The 26073-nt window shown below is 32.8% G+C and overlaps 3 protein-coding genes across 7 annotated transcripts in view; 2 read left to right on the top strand and 1 right to left on the bottom strand.

Annotated features, from left to right (window-relative positions):
• LOC114334761 (uncharacterized) overlaps nucleotides 1–26073 on the bottom strand; it is a 601548-nt gene that overhangs the window by 167173 nt on the left and 408302 nt on the right. The gene's annotated exons all lie outside the window — the stretch shown is intronic.
• On the top strand, nucleotides 9210–10117 carry LOC114334798 (histidine-rich glycoprotein-like). The gene has a single exon (XM_028284895.2). The coding sequence runs from the start codon at nucleotides 9254–9256 to the stop codon at nucleotides 10007–10009; it is 756 nt and encodes a 251-aa protein (XP_028140696.1). The 5' UTR covers nucleotides 9210–9253; the 3' UTR covers nucleotides 10010–10117.
• LOC114334806 (histidine-rich glycoprotein-like) lies at nucleotides 16467–17820 on the top strand. The gene has a single exon (XM_028284907.2). It carries the CDS (start codon nucleotides 16930–16932, stop codon nucleotides 17683–17685), a length of 756 nt encoding a protein of 251 aa, XP_028140708.1. The 5' UTR covers nucleotides 16467–16929; the 3' UTR covers nucleotides 17686–17820.

The following is a 26073-nucleotide window of genomic DNA, read 5'->3' as shown; positions in this document are numbered from 1 at the left end:
CTTGGAGAAGTGACAAGTGCTCATCAAATAATTCATCCACATTGACAGAATTCGGTACAACGCTGACTATAGTTAAAGCGCTCTCTTCCATCTCTTTCCAGGTAGGATCACCTTGCAGCCTTAACTATTTGATTCAGACAGAATGAAATTTTCCACCGTTGTGACAAGTATCTTCCATTTTTTTAGTAAAGAAAAAATCCGGACATTTCTCATATCCGGACGCCAATCTGGACATGTCTTTCAAATCCGGACTGTCCAGACGAAATCCGGACGTATGGTAACCCTACCTTTATATAATAGGATATTGTTGTTATCCTTAAATTTCGTCTTGTGAGCATTTCTGGAATGCTTACGGTGTTTTTTGGTTCCTTTCTTCAATATTGTGAACAACTTGTTTGTAAATGACAACTGGTAAAAATTTTTTGTTAAAACCTTTGTTTAAAAGCATTTTCATTACAGTATTAGGTCTGGATCCCGCGTATTAAAAAAAAGTTGATTAATAGCAAGCTGAAAATTTGTTAATAGCTTAAGGGTGTCTAGTCGGACAAACTTTGATATATGGGAACGCAGGAACAGGGGAAGTTTTAATTGTGGAAGAGGTTAAAAATTTGGAACGGTCAGACCACGAAAACGGCACATGTATTTTGTCCGACAGAACAGACTTAAACTCTCCGAACAGAGATTAAACTCTCATGCAAAAATCAGACTGCTATTTATCACCAAATGGGCGTTTTAATGAGTGGAACATGTAGAATGTGTCAAATAACAGGAATTATGACAGGTGATAAATAGCAGTTTGATTTTTGCATGAGAGTTTAATCTCTGTTCGGAGAGTTTAAGTCTGTTCTGTCGGACAAAATAAATGTGCCGTTTTCGTGGTCTGACCGCTCCAAATTTTTAATCTGTTCCACAATTAAAACTGCCCCTTTTTCAGTGTTCCTATATATCAAAGTTTATCTGACTAGACACCCTTAAGCTATTAACAAATTTTCAGCTTGCTATTAATCAACTTTTTTTTTTCATACGCGGGATCCAGACCTATATGTTTTTTGGATTCTCTCATAAAATAATGTGATAATTTCCTTTCCATTTTTACGTTGTAGTTTGAGTAGTTTTCTACTATATTTGTAAGTGGAGGTTGGTTTTCTATAGACTTTGGTTACTATATTTTGTATCCTTTTTTGTGATTAAAACTTTCAGAAAAAGACGTAAATTGTTTTCTTGTTCCATTGAGAACTTGACTGATTCTTGTTTACTGTCAATGTCCATCACAAATTTATTCAATGCTTCTAGTGTGCGACCTCCAATAGAGGGCCACATAGTCTACATATCTCCACCATACTGTGAGTTGTTTGGCTTATACATAGATCTGCAAACAATGCAGATAGGGGTGAACTTATGCCTAAATTTTGTTTGTGAAAGTTATTAACTAGTCGAAAATACAGTCGGAAAAATGAATGCATTTCATTTTTCCTACTGTAGGTGTTGTCTGTCCAAAGTGTTAAGATAGCGTCAGTTTGTAGCGTCGGTAGAACTCTAAATATTTGCTGTGTTCACAATTTTAATAGGCTTTTAGAATGTAATACTTACTTTTCAGAAGCTTTGTTTCTATTTATTCATAGAACCAATTTATCCTTACCTGCAACAATACAAAATAGTTAATAATATTTAATTGTTATCCATTTATTTTTCTAATTTTTTGAGCTAATTTTAAGATAACGATATTGAGTAAATACGATAATTATTAAACAATTAAAAATGTTTTACGTCAATTTTAAAAAGTACACTTTAGCTGTACGAAAGCTGTAGAGTAGATTTAACAAAAGTCGACACAATAAAATAAGCTAACAATAACAGTTTCAAAAAATATTTTTTTTATTTTTGTATTGACATGACTCCAGATAGTGTGCCTCCAATAAATTTTCATTCCATCGTTTTCGTGATCTTCCCACTGATCGTTTTCTTACTGGGGTACCGTCTCTTGTCTTCTTTAATACCCCATTTGTTTTGTCATTAGGCTTTTTCCCTATTATTAGGCATATTTATGATCGTTTCATGCTACTCTTCTCTTTCTATCTACTCCTTAATGTTCTCCTTGCATCTCCGTCGTAAATCTGTACTTCTATATCTGTCCCTTAGTGTCTTCCCATCGATTTTTCTCTCTGCTGTTCCTAAGAATTCTTTTTGTCTTGTCTGTGTCAGTACTCTGGGCTAATTAGCAAAATTCATGGAAAAGTTATTTACCAGCAATTTTAATGCTGGAATGGAATTATAAGATCCTATATATTAATAATATAGGTATGCAAAGTCCGCAGATAGTGTGCAACTTTTTTTATAAACAAAATGGCGCCGACAAATCGTATTTTTTTCAATTATTGCTCTATAACTCCGAAGATTTTAACTTTACAACCAAAATACCCAAATAAAAATTGACCGCAAATAAATTCTGCATAGCGATATGTTTTTCCCGATTTGCTCCGACGAAAATTTTCCTCGGAAAATGCGGGTTTTCCCAACAAAAACTCTAATTTTCAAATAAAGTTTTAGGTAAGTAATTATTAATCAATAATTAAATAACTTAGTGACATCAAAGCTTTCTTGGTATAGATTGTAATTCCAGAAGCCGGTGAAAGCTAAACGAATATTTTAGCAACAATTCAATTGTTAATTAACAGTTTACGATTGAAATAATAACCAAAATAATCATAATACATTGATCAAACTTATAAAAATTATAGAGATGAGATGCTTATTTAATATTTTATCGACAAAATATACATTTTTCGATTTTTTGCATAATCTTTAAATTTTGAAAAAAAAAATAGTTATAATACGCTGGTCTATTTAGTAAAGTACAAAGAAAGGTTATTTACCAGCAATTTTATTGCTGGAATCGAATATTAGGTATGATCATATATATTAATAATATAGGTATGCAAAGTCCGCAGATAGTGTGCTACTTTTTTTATTAACAAAATGGCGCCCCCAAATCGTGTTTTTCTTTTAATTATTGGTCTATAACTCCGCAGATTTTGACGTTACACCAAAACACTCAAATAAAAATTCACCCCAATTTAATTCTATATAGAGGCATGTTTTTTCCAATTTGCTTCGACGAAAATTTTCCTCGGAAAATGTGGGTTTTCCCAACAAAATCTCGAATTTTCAAATAAATTTTTTGGGGAAGTAATTATTTTTCAATAAATAAATAACTTGGCGAAATAAAAGCTTTCTTGGTATAGATTATAATTGCAGAAGCCGGTGAACATTCAACGAATATTTTAGCAACAATTCAATTGTTAATTAACAATTTACAGTCGCAATAACAACCAAAATAATCATGAGACATTAATCAAACTTAGAAAGATTATAAAGATGTGATGCCTATTTAATATTTTGTCGACAAAATATAAATTTTTCATTGTTTTGCATAATCTTTAAATGTTAAAAAAAATAGTTATAACAAATTAACATTTCTCCGAAATTGTTTATTATATTCTAATTTTAAAAAATACTTAAAATGCGTATTTCAAAGGTCTTAAGAATGAATGCTTTAAAAAAAATTTCCAACCATTTGCAAAAAAGTTATGAAACAGCAAAATAAATATACGATTGCTCCGTCGTTTATAATTTGTTTTATTTGTTTCAAAGCTTAAAAGTGAGTCTGTGGTACAATCTAATTACTCACAAAGAATATCAAATATTAGTTCCATGGTTATATTTTAATCAAAGATTAAAAATACTTTTCTTGTAATTTTTAGCGCGAAAGTAGGCTTGATACAGAGCCGGAGCTAAAATGTTCACTCGAAGCGACTGACACGCAGCATACATAATAATATAATTTTATTTATTAAGTGTACTATAATTTTCATGATCATTTTTCAGTGCGTAAGAAATGATAGGTAAGGTTTAGTAACAAATGATAGGAAAAAGGGTAAGTCCGTGATAATACACATTTATGACATTTATTCTAACATGACATTTTAGTTAAATCTGACAGTTGTCACATTTTATTTTCAATTTGGAATGAAAACAAATCAAATGCGTTTCTTGCATTTATAAATGATATTTTCTTTGATTTGTATAGTCTTATAAATTATACAGATTATATTTGTAATATTATTATCTAATTAAAAAAAATTATTTTTTTATTATGGCGCCATTTATCGACAACTAGAATAACTAGAATAAATGTTATAAAAATGTCACCGACGAAATATAAGCACCGGCGTGCCTTTTTTTCTGTCACATACAATTTAATGCGTTAGAAATAAATCGAAAAACTGTGACGCACTGAAAGATGATCATGAGAAATACTGTACGTCGCGCGACGGTCGTCGCATCGAGTGAAAATTTTAGCTACAGTACTCTATTACTCTACTTTCGCGCGTATAAATTACAAAAAAATATATTTATAATCTTTAATTAAAATATAACCATTAAACTATTATTCGATATTTTTTGCAAATAATTAGCTTGTACTTTAAACTCACTTTTACGCTTTTAAAGAATTAAAAAAATTATAAACAACGTAGTAATCTTATGTTTATTTTGCTGTTTCATAACTTTTTTGCAAATGGTTGCTTAAAAGTTTTAAAGCATTCATTTTCAAGATACTTCAAATACGAATTTTAACTATTTTGTAAAATTAGAATTTAGTAAAAACTTTATGAGAAACAGGAATTTGTTTATAACTATTTTTTTTAAATATTTAAAGATTATGCAAAAAAATAAAAAATGTATATTTTGTCGACAAAATGTTAAATAGGCATCTCATGTTTATGAGATTTTAAAGTTTGATCAGTGTATCATAATTATTTTGGTTATTATTGCGACCGTAAATTATAAATTAACATTTGAATTGTTGCTAAAATATTCGTTCCATTTTCACCAGCTTCTGCAACTATAATCTAAACCAAGAAGGCTTTTAAATCACCAAATTATTTAATTATTGGTAGATAATTACTTATTTAAAACTTTATTTGAAAATTAAAGATTTTGTTGGGAAAACCCGCATTTTCCGAGGAAAATTTTCATCGTAGCAGATCTGAAAATACATATTTCTATGCAGAATTTAATTGCGGTGAATTTTTATTTGAGTGTTTTAGTTGTAAAGTTAAAATCTTCGGAGTTATAGAGCAATAATTGAAAAAAACACGATTTTCGGGCGCCATTTTGTTTATAAAAAAAGTAGCACACTATCTGCGGACTTTGCATACCTATATTATTAATATATATATAATCATAAGCTTCGATTCCAGCAATAAAATTGCTGGTAAATAACTTTTCCCAAAAATGGCCTATTCTCCGTCTCCGATAATCAGCCCAGACTACAGGACATTATTGGTTTGACGACCCATGGATTGGTTTTTGAGTTGATGCATCTCTCATCAGCGTTAATAATGATATTATTTTTGAGTTTTTCCCAGCTTGCCCCGATGTTATCGTTTTCTAGTATTTCATTCTCAGAAATCTTCTCTCGATTATTTTTCTGTATACATAAGTATTCATTGGATTCCATATTTAGTGCTTCGGCTCTGATTTTTGCTTGTGGTGGTGCCGCTCTCTTGGGTGTGAAGTATTTCATGACGATTCTTATTTTACATAAACTAGGCTAATCTATGATAGGGATACTATTTAATGTATATTTGTGTTGTTGTAAAAATGTGTTTTTATATTAACTTCCATATTTGTGCAAAAGTTTATCATCAGTTCTCCATTTTTGTTTTTGACATTCTCTCTGTTTTTGCTTAATTCCGGATACTACTTGGGTTGCCCATTGGAGCTTTAAACTCCCCCAATGGTATGATCTTTCCGCTGACTTTGTCTACTACTTGTTGTAATTAGTCATAAACTGTTTCTCTTGTCTAAGGCTTGTTGTTTTTAGCGGCATATACGCAGATGATGTTCAGTTGTTCCATCTCCATTCTTTTTTGTCCAACTTTTTTGTTACAATCCTTTCTGATACGTACTAATACTTTTTTATCTGATTTTGATCTCTTTGATGTATTAGTAAGGCTACAGCTATTTTCTCTTTCTATTCTATTGTAGGGGTATGGGGTGTAATTACCTTGGCCACCACGATCGTGGCCACCACGATCACCTGATTTGTCTCCAATTGAACATGTCTGGGACATTTCCATGAATTTCCACATCTCTCTACTTGGCGATATTTGCGTTATACTTAACACGCAGATTATTATTGTTGTATTGCAACACTAATTAGCGTTGGTTGTCTAATTGTTTAATTTACTAGTATGCGAATAGTCTATTATGCATCACTGGTTAGTCTGTGAGATCCGTGCGGTCTGTCGGGCACACTGTCGGGGATGTATTGATAATAAGAAAGATGACTGACTTGGAGAAGATCTCTTAGGCTTGGTATATCGTTATTTGTCGTCTAAGACCAGAGAGTCTTTGACGAAATATTTCAGGTAATTTTTGGTTGCACTAACCTGATCCTGAATGGATGTTCCAGAAAACAAATTTCCTGATGTCAACCAACACTTCGATATGTTTTGTCGACATAGTTTTAGCTGACTTCATTAGGATGTCGCCCATGCAGAGGCCGATGCAGATACTCATCCATTTAACACATTAACTTTCTCTGACAATGAAGCTGATGACATGTAGAGTATTATTCCAATGAATAATATCCTTTAAATATATCTAAACCTAAGTTAAATATTTTTGGTCTGAATTAGTCCAAGTAATGAAACTTAAAATAGCAGGTCAAAACCTCGCAATTTTTACAGAATGGATCAATTTGCCTGAAAATTTGAGAATAAGTTGTGGATAGTCCAAGGATCAAAATCTATACGATGCCGAAAGGCGCTTTTACCATGGGGGTGGTTGCCACCCCATCTCGGAGGTGGAAATTTTTAATTATATTTTGAGTGCAAAAGTTACCTTTTGAAAAAATAAACAAAACGGTTTATTTTTCATTTTCTTTAAGACCAATAGTAATCGAGTTATACCTTATTATATGTTAGGTTAGCTTTTCTTCGTCAAATGCTAAATATTGTAGTTTCAAAGTCAAAAGACGGATAAACTATGCATATTTCGAGGTTAGCTTGTTCAAACTAATATAATTTAAAGTATTGAAAAATATCTCATTATGAATGTATTTTGAAATACAAAAACAATTTCTAGCTCAAAAATTATATAAGTGACTTATAATGAAAGGAATTTCAGTCCCTATTTTTTCAGCGAAAAAGTAATTGGAAACAATCTTCTAATCACCACCCTAATTAAAACTAGTCATTGACCAAAAAAATGTGGTTAAAGGGGAATAACGAATTTTTGTAGTTTGGTAAAAATGCCCTTTTCTTCAGAATAGAAAGATTAGTATCAGAGATACGAAAAATGTTTGAAAATTAAATTGTAGATTATTTAATTCGCAAGAGCCTGGTTTCCAAAAATTTTTTCTGCGGAAAAAATTGAGTGAGCTGTTGACAATTAAAACTTGTGATAACATGCAAAAGCCACCTTTACTAACCCTTTCAAAGTCGCCTCTTTTTGCTACTGAGGTTTCTAAATGGATTTAATATTAATAACCATATATACCTTGTAAAAATCTACAAAATTATTTTTTACCAAACGTTCTAGAAAAAAAAAAATAAAAAAGTTGCGGTAAAACACTCGATATTTAAAAAAAATGGGAAATCCAATTGGAAGCACAATAATGTAAGTTAGCGATGTTGTTAGTCATTGGCCTTATTCAGTCTTATTTAGGTATGTATTATTAATATATTCTAGAAGTTTGACTGGCTTAGAATAATTAATTTTTAAAAAAATGGAGTTAAAAGCCAATAACGAATTTTTGTAGTTTGGTAAAAAATGCCATTTTCTTCAGAATAGAAAGATTAGTATCAGAGATACGAAACAATGTTTAAATATGAAATTGTAGGTTATTTAATTTCCAAGAGCTTGCTTGGTTTAAAAAAAATATTTCTACGGCAAAAATTGAGTAAGTCGTAAATGAGTACTTACCTATATCAAAAAATATTGATTTTTGTATGTAAAACTAACACTTTCGATAGCGAATAAATCGAAAGCTATTAATTTTATCAAAAAAAACTTATAGAACATTTTTTGCTTAGAATGAACTATTTTATTAACTTTTGCGGTCAAAATATATTAAAAAATTTCCACCCCCGAGATGGGTTGGCAACCACCCCCATGGTAAAAGCGCCTTTCAGCATCATATAGATTTTGATCCTTGGACTATCCACTACTTATTCTCAAATTTTCAAGAAAATCAATCCATTCTGTAAAAATTTCGAGGTGAAAAGCTTCGGTTCCTGGACTATTTCTCTTGATTTATTTTCAAACATGCCCCACTAACCTGTGCCTTTGCCAGTGCCATTAATTTATTTAAAAAAAGTTTCTTTGGTTTTTGTTGTTCTTTGCTTGGGGTACTTTTAGTTTCAGTTTTGCATGTACCTACAACAAAATGATTTGAATCGAAAACCTCTTCAATTCCTTATATTTTTGACAGTCTTTTCGCTGTTGTCTATTATTATGTAGTTCATTTTCCTGGTAGAAATCTTCAGATGAGATTATGTTCTCGTGGGAATTTCGATAATCTGAAAATTTGCTTTGTTTTTTTATTTACTGAAATCTGTTAATATTCGGCTTTGCTTTCTCATTTCCTCATATTTACTTGATTTTACTATTACCTTCTTGTATATAGGTATCTACCATTTATATTTTACGTTTTGCATAATAATAAAATATATTTTATCTAAAATCGGTCTGTTCAAAGTACATTTTAATATTTAAACACCCGTATAAAAATAAAACCATTATAACCGTATAATCCATATTATTATTAGCTATTATTAGCATTAATAGAAATATTTAATGCTAACCTGGTAATAAATTGACACATTTAGATCTTCACGCTTTGATGGGCAAACCCAATAAAAAAAACACCTTTAGTATCGACCGTCATCAAATTGTACGAATTATGTAAATAATCTCAAAACAGTGTAATTGACCAAAAAACTAGAATGCAGTCAACTGGACAAATTAGTAATATTAAATTTATTCACTTTAATTCAATAAAATTACATCAGAAGATAAAAAAATGACAACAGTGAAAGTTACCGCAGATGCAATAGACATAATAGACAATTTGTTAATCATTTCACTAACGGCTGAAACAAAAACTTAAAGAAAAATCGTATAAAAGCCACTACTACCTCAACCGAAACAGTATCAACGTCTTAGTTTCAGTATTCACATCAAGATGAATACCTACCAAGGACTTTTCGTCCTCGCTTTAGTGGCTTTAGTGGGAGTTACTCTAACTCAATCTCGTGAAATCAGTCGGGACAAACGTGAAGTTAGTAGTGATCTGGAAACTGCGGCGTCCGGGCACGGTCACCATTGGAAAAAGGGAGGCGGTCACGAGGGCCACTCTGACCACCACAGCAGCCACGGTGAAAAGGGCGACAAAGGCTACAAAGGTCACCATCACCACGAAAAAGGATCCAAGGGCCATCACGACAAAGAAGGCCACAAGAAACACTATGAAGAACACGGAGGTCACAAGAAGAAGCACCACCACGACGATGGATACCACGCTGAACACCACAAAGGAGAAAAGGGTGAGAAAGGACACAAATACGGTGAAAAGGGATCTTACAAAAAGGGTCACAGCACCAAAGGAGGACATGACGTACACAAACTAGACGAATACAAGAAAGAAAAACACTTCTTCGATGAAGACCACGACTCCGGCCATCACGAAAAACACGGAGGCCATCACCACGAAGATGGATACAAGAAGGGAGGCCACAAGAAAGGAGGCCACAAGAAGGGAGGACACCATGAAGACCACTACGGCAAGAAGGGAGGTCACGAGAAGGGATCCCACTACCATGAATCTGCTGGTCACAAGAAAGCCGGTGGACACGATGATCACTACCACCACGACCACAAATATGGAAAGAAGGGTGGACACGAAGACCACAAGAAGTGGGGATTCAAAAAGGGACATTAAGTACCAAACTACAAATGTGATTCAGTTGATTTTTGTTAAGAATAGTTGTGTTTTATTGGTTGTTGTTCTGTTTTATGTGACTAGTTTTAATAAAACGATTTTATTATTTTAAAAAATTTATCTTGTTATTTTCTAATTTACCAATACTAAACGTATAGTTCTGGATCCCACGTATGAAAAAAAAAGTTGATTAATAGCAAGCTGAAAATTTGTTAAGAGCTAAGGGTGTCTAGTCAGATAAACTTTGATATATGGGAACACTGAAACAGGGGCAGTTTTAATTGTGGAACAGGTTAAAAATTTGGAACGGTCAGACCACGAAAACGGCACATTTATTTTGTCCGACAGAACAGACTTAAACTCTTCGAACAGAGATTAAACTCTCATACAAAATCAGACTGCTATTTATCACCTGTCATAATTCCTGTCATTTGACATATTCTACATGTTCCACTCATTAAAACGTACGTCCATTTGGTGATAAATAGCAGTATGATTTTTGCATGAGAGTTTTATCTCTATTCGGAGAGTTTAAGTCTGTTCTGTCGGACAAAATACATGTGCCGTTTTCTTGGTCTGACCGTTCCAAATTTTTAACCTGTTCCACAATTAAAACTTCCCCTGTTCCAGTGTTCCCATATGTCAAAGTTTGTCCGACTAGACACCCTTAAGCTATTAACATATTTTCAGCTTGCTATTAATCAACTTTTTTTTCATACGCGGGATCCAGACCTAGTACATAAAATCCAAGATTTATGGATGTGTACACATTAATTTGGCTACAGATTTTTCGATAATCCTTCAATTGAATAGTTTTCTTTTCATTGCCATCCAATAAAGTTTCTTCTTTTTATTTATAAATGGTTGTCTATACTAATATCTGTGTATCAACTTCACAGAATGTCCTGAGTGAGCAGTCAGCCAGATCTCTCACCAGATTTTCTTTATCTTGCTACTTCTCTCAGGATCTTGCAACTAATATTGATGTCAACATTCAACATGCTCTAACCATCTCAACCTATGATTAGACCAGGACTGATCTGTGAAAAAACGTCTATTTTTGGATGTGAGAGGTGGCATTCGGATTTTTGCAGATAAAGTTAGGTGACACCTTCTATAATAATAATTGACTTATGCTCCTTCTCAAATATGCCCGGAACATTAATAAAAAAATTATAATATAAAAAATTTCGAAAAAAACATCGATTTTTTTCTACTTTCTTTGCTTCTAACTGTAAAACTATTCGTTTTGGAACAAAGTCGTAAAGACATAAAATAAAGATAATTGAATTTTGTATGATATACGACTAGTTAAAAATGTTTTAAAGTATTACCGTTTCTGCAATTTAGCAATAAATACAAAATAAGGGGGCAAAATAAGCCTGTTATTATTAAATGTTTTTAACCACTTTGGTGGCACTTATAACCTTAGTGATTCGCTTAGAAAATTCTTATAACATACTTAAACAGTCTACCAAATTTGCAACCTAAATTTTTTTAAAAAAGTTCAAATTTTTTAAAAACTTTCTGAACAAAAAGTAGACCATTTAGAAGTTGGCTAATTTTTTTACATATAAAGAGGCGCTCTACCTATCTAATACACTTCACAGAATTAAAATCGGATTATTTAAGAGTTCTCAGCAATGTTTTAAAATTATAAACAATTTTTTGGCTTATAAATAAATGGCTTTGTATAAAAATAAAAAAATTTATTTTTAGCTATGCAAACAATAAAAACAGGTATAATTTGACTTAAACTTTCAACTGCTGTCAGCAAAAATGTTTTTTATTTTTTAATCAAAAGTTATTCGGGTTCAAAAATTGCAAATTTTCGATTTCTTGAAAATTTAACCGCATTTATCTCGAAAACTATGCATCCTACGAAAAAACTTGTAGAACATAAAACATTTTTAGCTTAGAATTACCCAAGAAATAAAAAAAATTATTTAGTTTTGCGAAAAATTGCTGTTATGTAATTCCTAGAGTTCTTTATTTTTAACAATCTTATCAACATCCGGATCAACTGTTACCCAAAAAATTCGTGTTCTACGGGCCAAAATAGGTACATAAAAAAACTTGGGTAAGTCCATCTAAATACAGGAGGCCGTTGCATCCCCTCCTGGCGACAGCACTAATTTGTTTATAAACCAAAAAATTGTTTATCACTTTAAAGCGTTGCTGAGGCTGCCTAAATAAAACGATTTTAATTCTGTAAAGTGTGTTAGATAGGTAGAGCACCTATTTATATGTAAAAAAATTAGCCAACTTCTAAATCGTCTACTTTTTGTTCAGAAAGTTTTTAAAAATTTTGAACTTTTTTAAAAACAGATTGCAAAATTATTACGCAAAATCTATTAGGTTGATTTTAATGAAATTTGGTGAACGGTTTAAGTATGTTATAAGAATTTTTTAAGCGAATTACTAAGGTTCTAAGTGCAACCAAATTGGTTGAAAAACACTGAACAAAAATAGAATTATTTTGCCCCCTTATTTTGTATTTATTGCTATTTTGCAGAAAAGGTAATAATTAAAGACATTTTTAACCAGTCGTATATCATACAAAAGTTAATTATCTTTATTTTATTTCCCTACGACTTTGTTCCAGAATGAATCGTTCTAAAGTTATAATCAAAGAAAGCAGAAAAAATTCGATGTTTATTGAAATTTTAATAGTTATTTATGATATAAGTGTTAAAAGTACACGTTTAAGGTACGCATGTGAAAGTTTGCAGAATAAGCGATAGCGAGTTCTCCAATTCACATGAGTGCCTTAAAAATGTACTTTTTAACACGCATATCATACAATATTTTTTCTACAAACGTAATTATAGGACAATATCTACAAAAACTTTTACTTGAACTTTTACTGACATTCCATTTTTTTATTTTTTTGACATTACATCAAAATTGCCTATACGGTCAATACGAACTGCAGTGCCTTAAAATTTTTTTAAAGCACTAGTGCCTTAAAGTAGCATTTTTAACCCTCGTATGGAGTGCTAAAAATTGCATTTTTAACACGGTTGTAGAAAAAATATTTTAATTTTTTGATTAATGTTCCGGGCCTCACATCCACCTCAAAACAGATCCGCCCTGGTCTAGATTTACTATTGATACCAACCCTAGACTACCTCTAATATAGCCATTGTTAATTTTATTTAATATTTCCACCCCTCTTATATATCTAACAATTATTTTTGTCGTATATCTTTCTTAGTTAGATCTTTTTTTCCCTTTGTTGTTTTTATTTGTCCGGTCACTCTAATCTAGGACGTCCACTTTTCCTCCTTCTTGGATGGTGTCCCTATTTGGTAACCAAATGGGGTGTCCCCATTTCCATGTTCTTAGTGGTATTCTTGTCTCGTCCATTCTTCGCATGTGTTGTATATTTTCGTTGTTTATTTCGTAATTTAGTATCTCCTTGACATTCATTAGTTCTCTAATTCCTTTATTTCTCAGCTTTGTCTACAGCTTCTTCTCAAAAACATAATTTCCATTGCATTTATTCTGTTTTCTATTCTTTTACTTGTCACTCACGTCTCGTGAAAAGAACTAGAAAAAGGCACCCAAATCGTTATCAAATGTAAGTAAAAAGGAATTTAAAGCTGTCAAATTTTTAGAAGGAGATAGGTTCATAATAATCTTATCCAGCAAATAAGGGTAATACAGCTGTAATCAAGGACAAAATTCAGTTTAAGAGCGTAGGCGCAAAATTTCGGGCCAATGCTCTTGCATTCATTTTTTCGAATCCTGAAAAAAACTAATACATTAAATTTTTGAAAAATATAAACGCAAAATGAAAGATTACATTATTACCAAGGGCTGAAAGTTTCTTAGAATAAACAAAGAGTTTATTTTTCTTTAATTTATTAAAATAAACATTATAGAAGTTTTCAGGGACTTTCTGCACGCGGTAATGGTGTAATATTTCATTCTGCGTTTAAATTTTTCAAAAATACTTATTTCATTGGTTTGATTTAATTTCACAAGTTTATTAAAAATTCTATTTTTTATACAATATCGAATTCTGAATTCAATATAATAATATATAGCATACATACATGCAGCAGACGCAACCATATACGATACTAAAAAAGGTACAAACGAAATAGAATAATGTATAGGGTGTACACCATATACAAAAATCTACATACAAGGAACAACTTTTCCTCACATAATATAACAAACAAATATGCATTTGAAAATAGCGGGGGTCAAAGATCTATGATCGAATATATTCTTTCAAACTAGAGATCTAGAGAACTAGAAGTTCCAAAATGTGGGAAGTAGTTAACTCCCTTCATAAATTTAAAAAATAAAATTGCAGAATACACCACAAAGATAAGAGCTGAAAATCTGCAGGACGACACAACAATGTACACATATTGAAAAAGTCTAGTGATATTCTTAAAAAGAGACGTAATTTCTTCTTTAATTTTTGGAAAAAATAATCAATTTGTAGTGTTTAGTAGTATTTAATATACAACAAAATTGGTTGAAATGTCAAAAATATTGAGAAGTACCTACAATTTAAAAAATAGGTAAGTCTGGGCAGATTATCGGAGAATAGCCCTTTTTTGGGAAAAGTTATTTACCAGCAATTTTATTGCTGGAATCGAATCTTATGATTGTATACAGGATGTTTGGTAGGTCGATGGAAATTTTTTAAAGGATAATAGGGGACGCCATTTGCAACATTTTTTGCTAATAATGTATCGCTCAAACTGTTAAGGTTTCCGAAATAAAGTTAAATTTGTCAATATTCGACAACCGTCTATTTCACGTTTAAAAATTATCTAGGCGTACTACCTCCCTGTTTTACGAATGGAATAAAAATGTAAACCTACAACACTGACTCTTCGCATACAATTTCCATCAGCTATCGTCATTCTCCGAACGCATAACAAACAAAAAACAATCTACCTGCTATGCCAACAAACGATCTACCTGCTATGAAGTGGTTTATTTTGGTTTATAAACATGGTTATTGTATGCGTATGAAAGGTGCGTTTTACTGTTTTGACATCCGAATTGTGTTTAGAGTTGCATTAACAACGAAGGGTTTTTACAATCTGAGCAAGTAATACGTAAGGATTTTGTATGTCAGGGAAGTATCTAGCTTAGATAATTATTTTTAAAAATAAAATAGACGAGCAGCCTTATTTTCGAATATTGACAAATTTAACTTTATTTAGGAAACCTTAACAGTTTTAGCGATACATATCTTTAAAATTCTCATAACATTTATTATAATAGAAACAACTATCGACATTACGAGTGAAAATTGCCAAAAATCGCAAAATTCCAATCAAAAATTAGGTTGGAGAAAATGTAATCTTAAGTTCAAAATCGGTATACGTTAAAAAAATGCATTTTCTCGGCTTCCCATGGAGCAATTTTCGTCATCCTTTTTTTGTTCCCAAGTAACTCGAGTAGATCCATCTAACTAACACATTATTAAATGTCAAAGTTGCTTATGTTTTGTTATAATAAATTAATTTATACACCCCTATATACTATAAGATAAACACCCCTTTGTTTTTGGAGCAGGGAACCATGTTGCCCCATAAGTTAATCTATTAACATCGACCTAGTACCGCTTCAAAATTTAATTATTAATTGAAAACCATCTAATATTAAAGTTTATTATAAAAAATAATGTGCTAGTTTCGACTACAAAATAGAATGTTTCACTGCTGATGATCTGATAAGATTAAAAACGATCTGGAATTTTATAATCCACTTGGATAAACGTTTAAAGCTTTATAACGTTTAAAGCTAAACGTTTTCATAAATCAATTTACCGTAATCTAAACGAACTTTTTATTATTCTGTAAGTTTTCTAAAATAAGGGTCCGGATAGCTCAGGTGGTAGCATGTCTGACTTCCACGCAGGTAGGCCGGGATTCGAAACCTAGCGCCGACGAGAACATCTAGACTCTAGACTCTTAGACACTTTTAAATGTCTATAGACACTAGATCGACTCAGCCTGAATAAAAATGAATACCTTGGGTAAAACCAGGGGTAATAATAGGGTAGCACTGGCCCTGTTACCTTCTTTGTATACCGTACGCCCTAGATATTATAGCAGACTACCCTGCAATAATCCCAAAGCCGGGTTAGCGGTATAAAACGAGAGACTATTAATAAGTTGTCTAATATTTTATCTATTTTTACTGATGGAAACACTTTTTGTGGTGTTCTTGCTGCCCTTCTGCTGTTTCCGAATGGTTCATGTTCTTGGCTTATACTTCTTCTCTTTTTACCACTAACATCAGTTGAGTAGCTCGCCATTTTGTTTATTCGCCTGTTTTTTTTTAATATTTTTTTTAAATACAGACCGCGGAAAAAAGCTACAGATCGACCCTTCAGACACCTCAGTTTTTAGCAGTGCTTGTAGCTTTAAACACAATCTTTAAATTAATTATCTGGTTATCGTTTTAAAATAATTTTATTATAATATGCGGTGATTTTTAAAATGCTTGGCAACACCGCTTTTTTTTCTGTCGATCAGGGATTTATAACAGTAACTAGCTAATAAATCAAAAAAATTATATTTGACTTATTTTTGTTATGTTTTTAAGTTATTATCTCTCATTATATTTATTTCACCAAAGTCTAAATATCAATAATAATTTTAGGCACTGTTTTTAGTCGTTTTTTTTTTCAGTAGAGCATTGAAACTATAGTAGGCAAGTTAATTAATTATTGCACTATTATTTACAAAATATTGCGCCCGAATAATTTCGCACCGTATTACCCACACAATTACCTGTTGCCAAGTGCTACAGATGCAATAGACAATTTGTTAATCATTTCATTATCGGTTAAAATAAAAAATTTAAGAAACATCGTATAAAAGCCAATAGCACCTCAACCGAAACAGTATCAACGTCTCAGTTTAAGTATTCACATCAATATGAATACCTACAAAGGACTTTTCGTCCTCGCTTTAGTGGCTTTAGTGGGAGTTACTCTAACTCAATCTCGTGAAATCAGTCGAGACAAACGTGAAGTTAGTAGTGATTTGGAATCAGCGGCGTCCGGGCACGGTCACAAATGGAAAAAGGGAGGCGGTCACGAGGGCCATTCTGACCACCACAGCAGCCACGGTGAAAAGGGCGACAAAGGCTACAAGGGTCACCATCACCACGAAAAAGGATCCAAGGGCCATCACGACAAAGAAGGCCACAAGAAACACTACGAAGAACACGGCGGTCACAAGAAGAAGCACCACCACGACGATGGCTACCACGCCGAACACCACAAAGGAGAAAAGGGCGAGAAAGGACACAAATACGGTGAAAAGGGATCTTACAAAAAGGGCCACAGCACCAAAGGAGGACACGACGTACATAAACTAGACGAACACAAGAAAGAAAAACACTTCTTCGATGAAGATCACTCCTCCGGCCATCACGAAAAACACGGTGGACATCACCACGAAGACGGATACAAGAAGGGAGGCCACAAGAAAGGAGGTCACAAGAAGGGAGGACACCACGAAGACCACTACGGCAAGAAGGGAGGTCACGAGAAGGGATCCCACTACCATGAATCTGCTGGTCATAAGAAAGCTGGTGGACATGATGACCACTACCACCACGACCACAAATATGGAAAGAAGGGTGGACACGAAGATCACAAGAAGTGGGGATTCAAAAAGGGACATTAAGTGCCATAATAAAAATGTGATTCAGTTGATTTTTGTTATGAATGGTTGTGATTTATTGGTTGTTGTTTTGTTTTATGTGACTAGTTTTAATAAATCGATTTTATTATTTTAAAAAATTGATCTTAGTATTTACTAGACGTGCATAAAATCCACAGTTTATGCATGTGTGTACATTATTTTGGCTACAGCTTTGTGAATAATCCATTTATTGCCTAGTTTTCTTTTCATCGCTAACTTATAATTTTTCTTATTTTTGTATTTGCAAATGGCCGTTTATACTAATATCTGTGGACTTCACAAAGCTGCCCTGGGTAAGAATCTCCCACCAGGTTTTCTTTGACCTTGCCGTACTTCTCTTTTCAGAATTTTTCAACTCATTATATTTTTTTTTTTCGATTTAATCGAATGATTTTTCCATCTCTATAAGGCTTATGTATACTTTTTTAACGCTCTCTCTACTACTTGTTGCACGGTGAATATTATGATCTTGTGTCTTTTGTCCTTTTCTGAATCAGCTTTGGACGTCCGCTAGTTTATGTTCTTCTTTTATTCCAATTTTTCTTTTTATTCTAATTTCGTATAGTTTTGCTATCACGCATAATATTAATATGCCTCCATAGTTCTGACAGTCGCTTATATTCCCCTTCTTGTGCACTAAAAAAGTTACTGCATTTGACCATTCTTTGGGTCATATTTTTTTCTTCCATATTCGATTTAGAATTTATAATAATCTTTTATATGCTTTTTCTTCTACATATTTCAACATTTGTGGACTGACCTCATCTCTCCTAGGAGCTTTCCCATTGAAAAAAAAAAACAGTAAAATCCTTTATAAAAGGTATATTTAAAATCCCTAAAAAGGGCTACATCACAATCACATAACTAGTTTTCGACTGGTTTACCAGTCATCATAAGTGCTTACCTAAAATGAATATAACCTGGTAAAATAATGCAAAGATATTGAAATTTTGACTACGGTTAAGAAAAGTTGTAGGTTATACTAACGTGAGATGTACATGCTAACCACCAAGATATAATTTAACAAAAATATGTGGGTCAAAGCCCTGTAAAAGTAGTCCGTCAAGGAAACATTGATTGAAAATGCTACATTAAGCATGGATGTTTAAAGTATTTTACTAAAATGCCCCAGGTAACATCTGAGCTGTGGATTTGACTTGTTCATGTTGCATGTGAACAAGTCAAATCCACAGCTCAGATGTTACCTGAGTTTAGTAAAATACTTTAAACATCCATGCTTAATGTAGCATTTTCAATCGATGTTTCCTTGACGGACTACTTTTACAGGGCTTTGACCCACATATTTTTGTTAAATTATATCTTGGTGGTTAGCATGTATATCTCACGTGAGTATAACCTACAACTTTTCTTAACCGCAGTCAAAATTTCAATTTATTTGCATTATTTTACCAGGTTATATTCATTTTAGGTATGCACTGATGATGACTGGTAAACCAGTCGAAAACTAGTTATGTGATTGTGATGTAGCCCTTTTTAGGGATTTTAAATATACCTTTTATAAAGGATTTTACCGTTTTTTGTATTACATGGTATACAGCCAACTATAGGAAAAATGTTTCCTTGTGGACTCTCCCATTGCTTCCTCTTTATTCATATCTTTATTACTGCTTCATCCAGATCTTCTTCCTGTATAGCTTGTTTCCTTAGTGTTTTCCTCTGATCTCAATTACGTTGTTTTCATTTTCCTCACTCTCCGTTCAACAGTTGTTCGAAATGTTCTCTCCATATTTCCATCATGGAATGTGAGATCACACTATGTCTACGTCATGTTATCATAATGTCTAGAAATTACGTTTGACATCTAGCTACATTGAGTATTGAGTTATTGTGAGCACATATTAGGTTTGTTCTAGCAAACAGTCAAACTAGTCAGAAACCGTCAGCAAATAGTTGGTCAGTGAGAGAGCATAATACAGTCACCAGTGCTATCCCCTCTACTCGCGCTGGTCCACTATTCGCTGATGGTTTCAAACCGTTTGAAACTGATGCTAGAACAAACATATTATAACTCTCTTTTTTCCACTGTCACTGAATAAACTATGTCGAAAAGAACAGTTTTGGTCAACCAAAGAAGTGTTAGTTCATATAATAACACAGGCCAACGATGAAAAAACTTGTTTGATAAAATTACCTCTTATATATTTTGGTGCGCTGAGTCCGAAAATCATATTAAAAATACTGTATCGCCCACCATTCTTTCACAATTTAACATTTAAAATTGCATAATTACCTTTGAAACTAAGATTACTACTAAGGAAAAAGAAGCTTGGGTTGGATTCAAAAAAGTTGTAACCAAGTTTGTAGGTAATGTGAAAGACCCTAACTACGAGCTTATAGTAGCTAATTTATTAGATAAGTTTTTTTAAGATTTTAGATAAGATTTAAGATTTGGGATGTCAAATGAGCCTCAAAATCTACCCTTTGCATAACCATCTTGATCATTTCCCTGAAAATCTGGGTGCAGTCAGTGAAGAACGAGGCGAACGCTTCCACCTGGATATCAAGGTGATGGAGCAACCATACCAGGGATGTTGGAACACCAACATGATGGGTGATTACTGTTGGTCACTTCATTGGGGACAACAGGGTGCCTCGCATAGGAAAAAGAAGAACTATCGCATAGGAAAAGAACTACTTGAGAAGTTTTACAGAAAAAAAAGAGAAAGAAAATACAAAAGCATTGACTCCTGAAATGTTTGTTCAGACCTATACTATGAGAAGATAAAAATTAGGTAAAAGGTAGTATTCTAATAATGTATCATTTTAATGTATTCCGGTATTTTGTGTTTTTCAAATTATTATATTGTAGAATAAGCCAATGCCATACTGTGGGAAAACTGTGGGTAATACGTAAAATCTAATTTCAGATTCTTTTTTAGCGCCAAAAAATACATAGGATTCACATAAATTTATAAGAAAAGTTTTTTAAATCTTTTTTTTTTTCGTTGGCCTGTGAATCAAACAAGTTTCCTAATAATAAAAAACCCTAATTAGTGCAGTCACTGAAGGTTTTCACCTCCGGTTTCGTTAAACCTCCATCGATTTTCATGAAAATTGGTGAGTAGTTAGAGGATACCTCAAGGAACAAAGGTGACATGATGCCAACTTGCGCTTTTACTCTGGGGGTGGATACCACCCTTTTTCTGGGGTGAAAATTATTGTATTAAAAATAATACCACAAATGGACAGAGGGACAAATTCTAAACAAAATTTGTTATATTAAGTTATTAACATAAATCATTACTTTTTGAGTTATTAAAGATCAAAGATTTTATTTTTTCGTAAAAAAAAATGTCTGCTTTAAAGCTGTTTTGCACGTATAACTCAAAAACTATTAGTTTTTACAAAAAAGTTATTCTTACCAAAATTGAAGACAATAAAAAATTGAATACACTATTCACTCAAAGTACTAAACTAATGTTAATTCAAAGTGAGTTATGGGTAATTGAATGTATGTTTTTTTCGATGAGTACTCAAATCTATGTATTCAAGCTTAAATAACGGGAACACGATGCATTTTATAAAATATATCTGCTAAACACTTATCAAAGTACTTCAAAATACCTAACAAATGAGCTCCAGAAGAAGTTAATAGCATCAAAATTAAGCAACGCCATTTCCACAAAAATTAAAATTTATAGTAATCCTTACAAAAATTTCTTTGTATTAGCATAAGTAATGCTTTTAACAATGTTCACCGGTTTAGAATGCATATTTTTGAAAAACAGATATAATTTTAAAAAATACTCAATATACGTAAAAAATGGTAAATAATCAAATTTTAGTTTTTTCTATATCAAATAATTTACTTTTTTTTACCATTTCTGTAGGGTGAAAAATAACCGAGATAGAAACGTTTAAATCTTAAATTTTGCTGCGAGAACCATGTAACCGTGGCCATTTAATCTTTGATTTTTAAAAAAGCAGGGGGTTTAAAAGATCAAATTCAACGCATTTTAGTAGCCTTTGGAATTACCTTTGAAACCGTTTTTAGGTGAACCTGATATCTAAAAAATTAACGGGGTTTAAAAAACGGTAACATTTTTTGGAAAATTTTTTAAAAGATAAAGTTTGAAAAATTTTTGGAGAATAAATTTTAATGCTATTAACTTGTTGGGTATCTCATTTGATAGACATTTCTAAGTACTTTCACAAATTTTTAATATGTTTATATTATTTTCCCGTAATTTAAGCTTGAATACTTAGACTTAGGCACTCGCCGAAAAAAATATGCATTCAATTACCTATAACTGACTTTTAGTTAACACTAAAGAGTTTTTTTAGTAAGGAATTTATTTAGTTTTTTATTAGCTTCAATTTTGGTAATAATAACTTTTTTGTAAAAACTTACAGTTTTTGAGTTATCTATGAAAAATCGGTTAAAAACATGCATTTTTCTTACAAAAATTAAAATTTTTGATCTTTAATAGGTAACTCAAAAAGTTTTGATTTATTTTAATAACTTTATATAACAAATTTTGCTTAGAATTTGTCCCCCTATCTAATTAGGGGTTATTTTAATAAAATAGTTTTCACCCCGAGAAGGGGTGGCATCCACCCCCAAGGTAAAAGCTCAAGTGGCACCATGTCACCTTTGTTTCTTGAGATATCCTCTCACCACTCACCAATTTTCATGCAAATCGATGGAGGTTGAACGAAATCGGAGGTAATAGCTCATATCCACCTTCAGTGACTCCACTAAATATGCGATACATTCTTGGCAAAGTAACGTAAGTGACATTTTATGTTTTTCCATTAAACTAAAGCTATTATTGTTTAGAAGGTACTACCAAAGTGTAGTAAGCCTAGAATTAATTCAAACATAATATGTCTAGGCTTACAACACTCCGGCAGTACCTTCTAAACAATAAAGCGTTTGTTTAATGGAAAAACATGATTCGCCAAAAATGTCACTTACGTTACTTTGCCAAAAATGTATCGAATAGGGTAAAAATATGCATTTAAAACATAAACTAAAAATTAGAAAAAATATGTGATGGTACCTGTTACATGAATATCTTTCACCATAGTTGCATCTCCTACCTTGTTATAAAAGTCAAGAAGAAAACAATCACAACTATGTAAGTGCAAAAGGCAGTACGGCAAAAACACTCTACTGTTCAAGTACTCCTGGATTATATCAAACAGATCCATACTTGACGAATCGCACCAACCGTCATACGGCATTCCCCACATGCAACTATCTTCCATTATATGGTTTTAAAGAATGCGTAAAAACGTTCGTATTGAATTAAAGTTGAATATAATACAAAGGTAAAAATAATTAAGTATTTTTGAATAAAAAACTAATAAGAATCGTATTTTTTATAAACGTTAATGTGATAAAAGTCCAATTAACTATCCAATGCAGTAGGAATTTTAAACAAACACAGAAATAGAATAAACATACATAGTTGCGCATCTGCTACGTACATGGCGTAGAACGGATGTAGCTAATGGAAGAGGGTAAAAGACCGAAAGAGATTTTGTCTTTAAAATGAGAGATATCGGCTAAGGGAAACAACTCTAAAACTTCAGAAATTGCTGGTCAAGTTGAGGGCTGAGCAGTGAGATAATTACTCACAATACTCACCCTTAAAAAATCTAGTTAAGAAAACTGCGGCTTTTCCTGGGAACTGGACGGATAAATTTAAAACAACTTCTTCTTCTTCTTATATTAGCCCTCTTGACCAGTTCTTAACGATTTTGAACTTGTATTTGTAGCTGTGATGTTGACTGCCAGCTATCTCGCCACCTTTGTGTCACATCTTGTTTCTATCACGTACGTCATGATCGGTCTTACACATGATTTGTATATGCGTACTTTCCTTTCGAGGCTCATATCTTAACTTCTCCAGATAAGATCCCTCGGACATCCTGACACGTAACTGGCTTTATTTGCTTGCTTTCGGACGCTCTCTCTAACATATCCATAACTATATATTTCGACTCCCAGATATTCGAATCACGAGACTTGATCAATTAGTTCGTTGTTAATTACTATTTTACATCTATAGGCTCCCTTGACACTACCAGGGATTTGATCTTAGCTGTCGATACTTTCATGCTGTAGTTCTTCGGTACTGTATTGAAAGTCTGTGACATTCGCTGAAGGTTATCCTTGTTATCGGAGATTAAGATTGCGTCGTCAGCATAACAGAGGATTTTTATTTGTTTTTCTGCCATCTTATATTTTTTTCCTGTACTTTTAATATCTTCTATGAATTTGTCCATTACTAAATTAAAAAGCGATGGGCTCAAGCTATCCCCTTGTCGGATTACCGAGTTGATGATTTCTACTTCCGATGTTAGTTCATTCTCGACTGTTATTCTGGTTTTGTTCTTCGTATTAATGTCTTTAATTATTATTTAATTATTAATAATAATTTAAAACAACGATTAAAGGAATTCATAAGGTATTCATAAAATTTCAAAGCTGGTATAAAGCTGGAGCAGTCCGAAATACCATAAAACTTGAAAACATAGAAATGCACATAATAACATAAGTAATAGTTCAAGAAATAAAATGGATACTGAGTAGAAATAAAATGATAAGTAAATAAACCATTGTTTTTAGTGGTAATGATAACGGAAGACATGAATTTAGAACGGGTTTTGTGACCAAATATGACGTACTTAATAGTATCATCATCATCATCAATGGAGCTAGAGCCCTATGAAAGAGCCTCGACCTCCCAAAGTCTATTACGCCAGTCATTCCTATCCATTGCCAACCGTTGTCAGTTTGCAGCGCCTATTTTAGCATTTGTTTGCTAGGATTATCCTTCGCTTGATTTCTTCCGTCATGACGTTCTCCTTGGTGATCAGGGAGCCTAAGTATGTGAATTTGTCCACCATTTCAAAGGTAGAGTTATCAGCCGTGAATTGGTGACCGATGTTTCTGGCTCTATTGTTGGGTGTTGATGCCATCATCTTAGTTTTCTGCTCGTTTACTTGCAAGCCCATATTTTTTGAGGTATTTGAGAAGGTGGTATACATTTTTTCTAGCTTGCGTGTTGAGCGGGCAACTAGGTCCACGGCATCTGCATATGCCAAAATTTGGGATGACTTATTAAAAATATTTCCTCGGTTGTCTATTCGGGCATCTCTGACCGCCTTTCCAGAGCTATGTTGAAGAGGAGACACGCCAGCGCATCTCCCTGTCGCAGCCGAACATGCGTATCAAACGCCTGTGATTGTATTTCGATATTCGCCTGTGAATGTATTTCGTATTGTGTATTTCGACTTGGAAACAATCTTATCAGTTTATCGGGGATGTGGAATTCATCCATGGCTTCATACAATTTATTTCTTAGAACACTATCCTAGGCGATATTGAATTCATTGGTTTTTTCCAGTATTTGCCTTAGCTCAAAGACCTGGTCTGTTGCTGATCAATCAGGCCTAAAACCACTTTGATATTCTCTAAGATGTTCCTCTGAATATGCACTTAGGCGACCATATAAGATACTCGAAAATATTTTGTAAGCTGTATTAAGGAGGGTTATTCCGCTATAGTTTCTACATTCCAATTGATCGCCCTTTTTGTGTAGCGGGCAAACGATTCCAATACACTACTCTTCCGGGAATTGTTCCCCATTCCAGCCTCTCAATATTATTTTATATATTTGATTAGCCAGAGTAGCAACTCCATATTTAATAAGTTCGGCGGGTATACCATCACTTCCTGGAGATTTATTATTTTTTAGGTGTTTAATCGCATCCCGTAATTCTTGAATTGATGGAGGCTCTAATGGTATTGTTGCTTCTGGTATTGTTGCTTGCATCTGGGGGTGCTTGATTTGGATCTTCTACTTGGATAGTAAGTAGTTCTTTATAGTGTTCCACCCACCTTTTCAATATTTCTTCTTTTTTATTGAGTATGTGCCCCTCCTTATCCTTACATAGTCTTCGCATTGGTTTGAATTCTTTTCTTGCATTATTCAGAGTTTTATAGAATTTTCTTGTTTGATTTTCCTGTTTTAATGTCTCAAGTTCTTCCAGTATTCTATTTTCGTAAATTCACTTTTTCCTTTACTTAATAGAATACCTACTACAAATTCAAACCATCGAATGAAAGGATATACTACATTAGAATCAAGGGGTAATTAAGGCAACATATCGATTCTTTCAGCGTACGCACTAACGGAAGACAAAGGCGAAGACGGACAACGCCAAGAATGATTTCTATGATACCTTAGAATTAGTAATATATTATGATCCCCTACCGTCATCCAAACCAGACTTCAATCAGAGATAGGCAGTCTAGAATTAATACCAGAAGCATAATTCGGATTCAGAGTTCAATATTCCAGCGAACTAAAAGTACATACTCATACTTACAGAATA

The sequence above is a fragment of the Diabrotica virgifera genome, chromosome 5 (assembly GCF_917563875.1).
Source record: "Diabrotica virgifera virgifera chromosome 5, PGI_DIABVI_V3a".
In the NCBI taxonomy this organism is placed as follows: Eukaryota; Metazoa; Arthropoda; class Insecta; order Coleoptera; family Chrysomelidae; genus Diabrotica; species Diabrotica virgifera.
Note: the sequence above shows the minus strand (reverse complement) of the source record. Positions and strands in the feature narration are given on the sequence as shown.

Coding starts and splice junctions, on each gene's coding strand:
- LOC114334798 (XM_028284895.2), top strand. CDS start 9,254: ATGAATACCTACCAAGGACTTTTCGTCCTCGCTTTAGTGGCTTTAGTG.
- LOC114334806 (XM_028284907.2), top strand. CDS start 16,930: ATGAATACCTACAAAGGACTTTTCGTCCTCGCTTTAGTGGCTTTAGTG.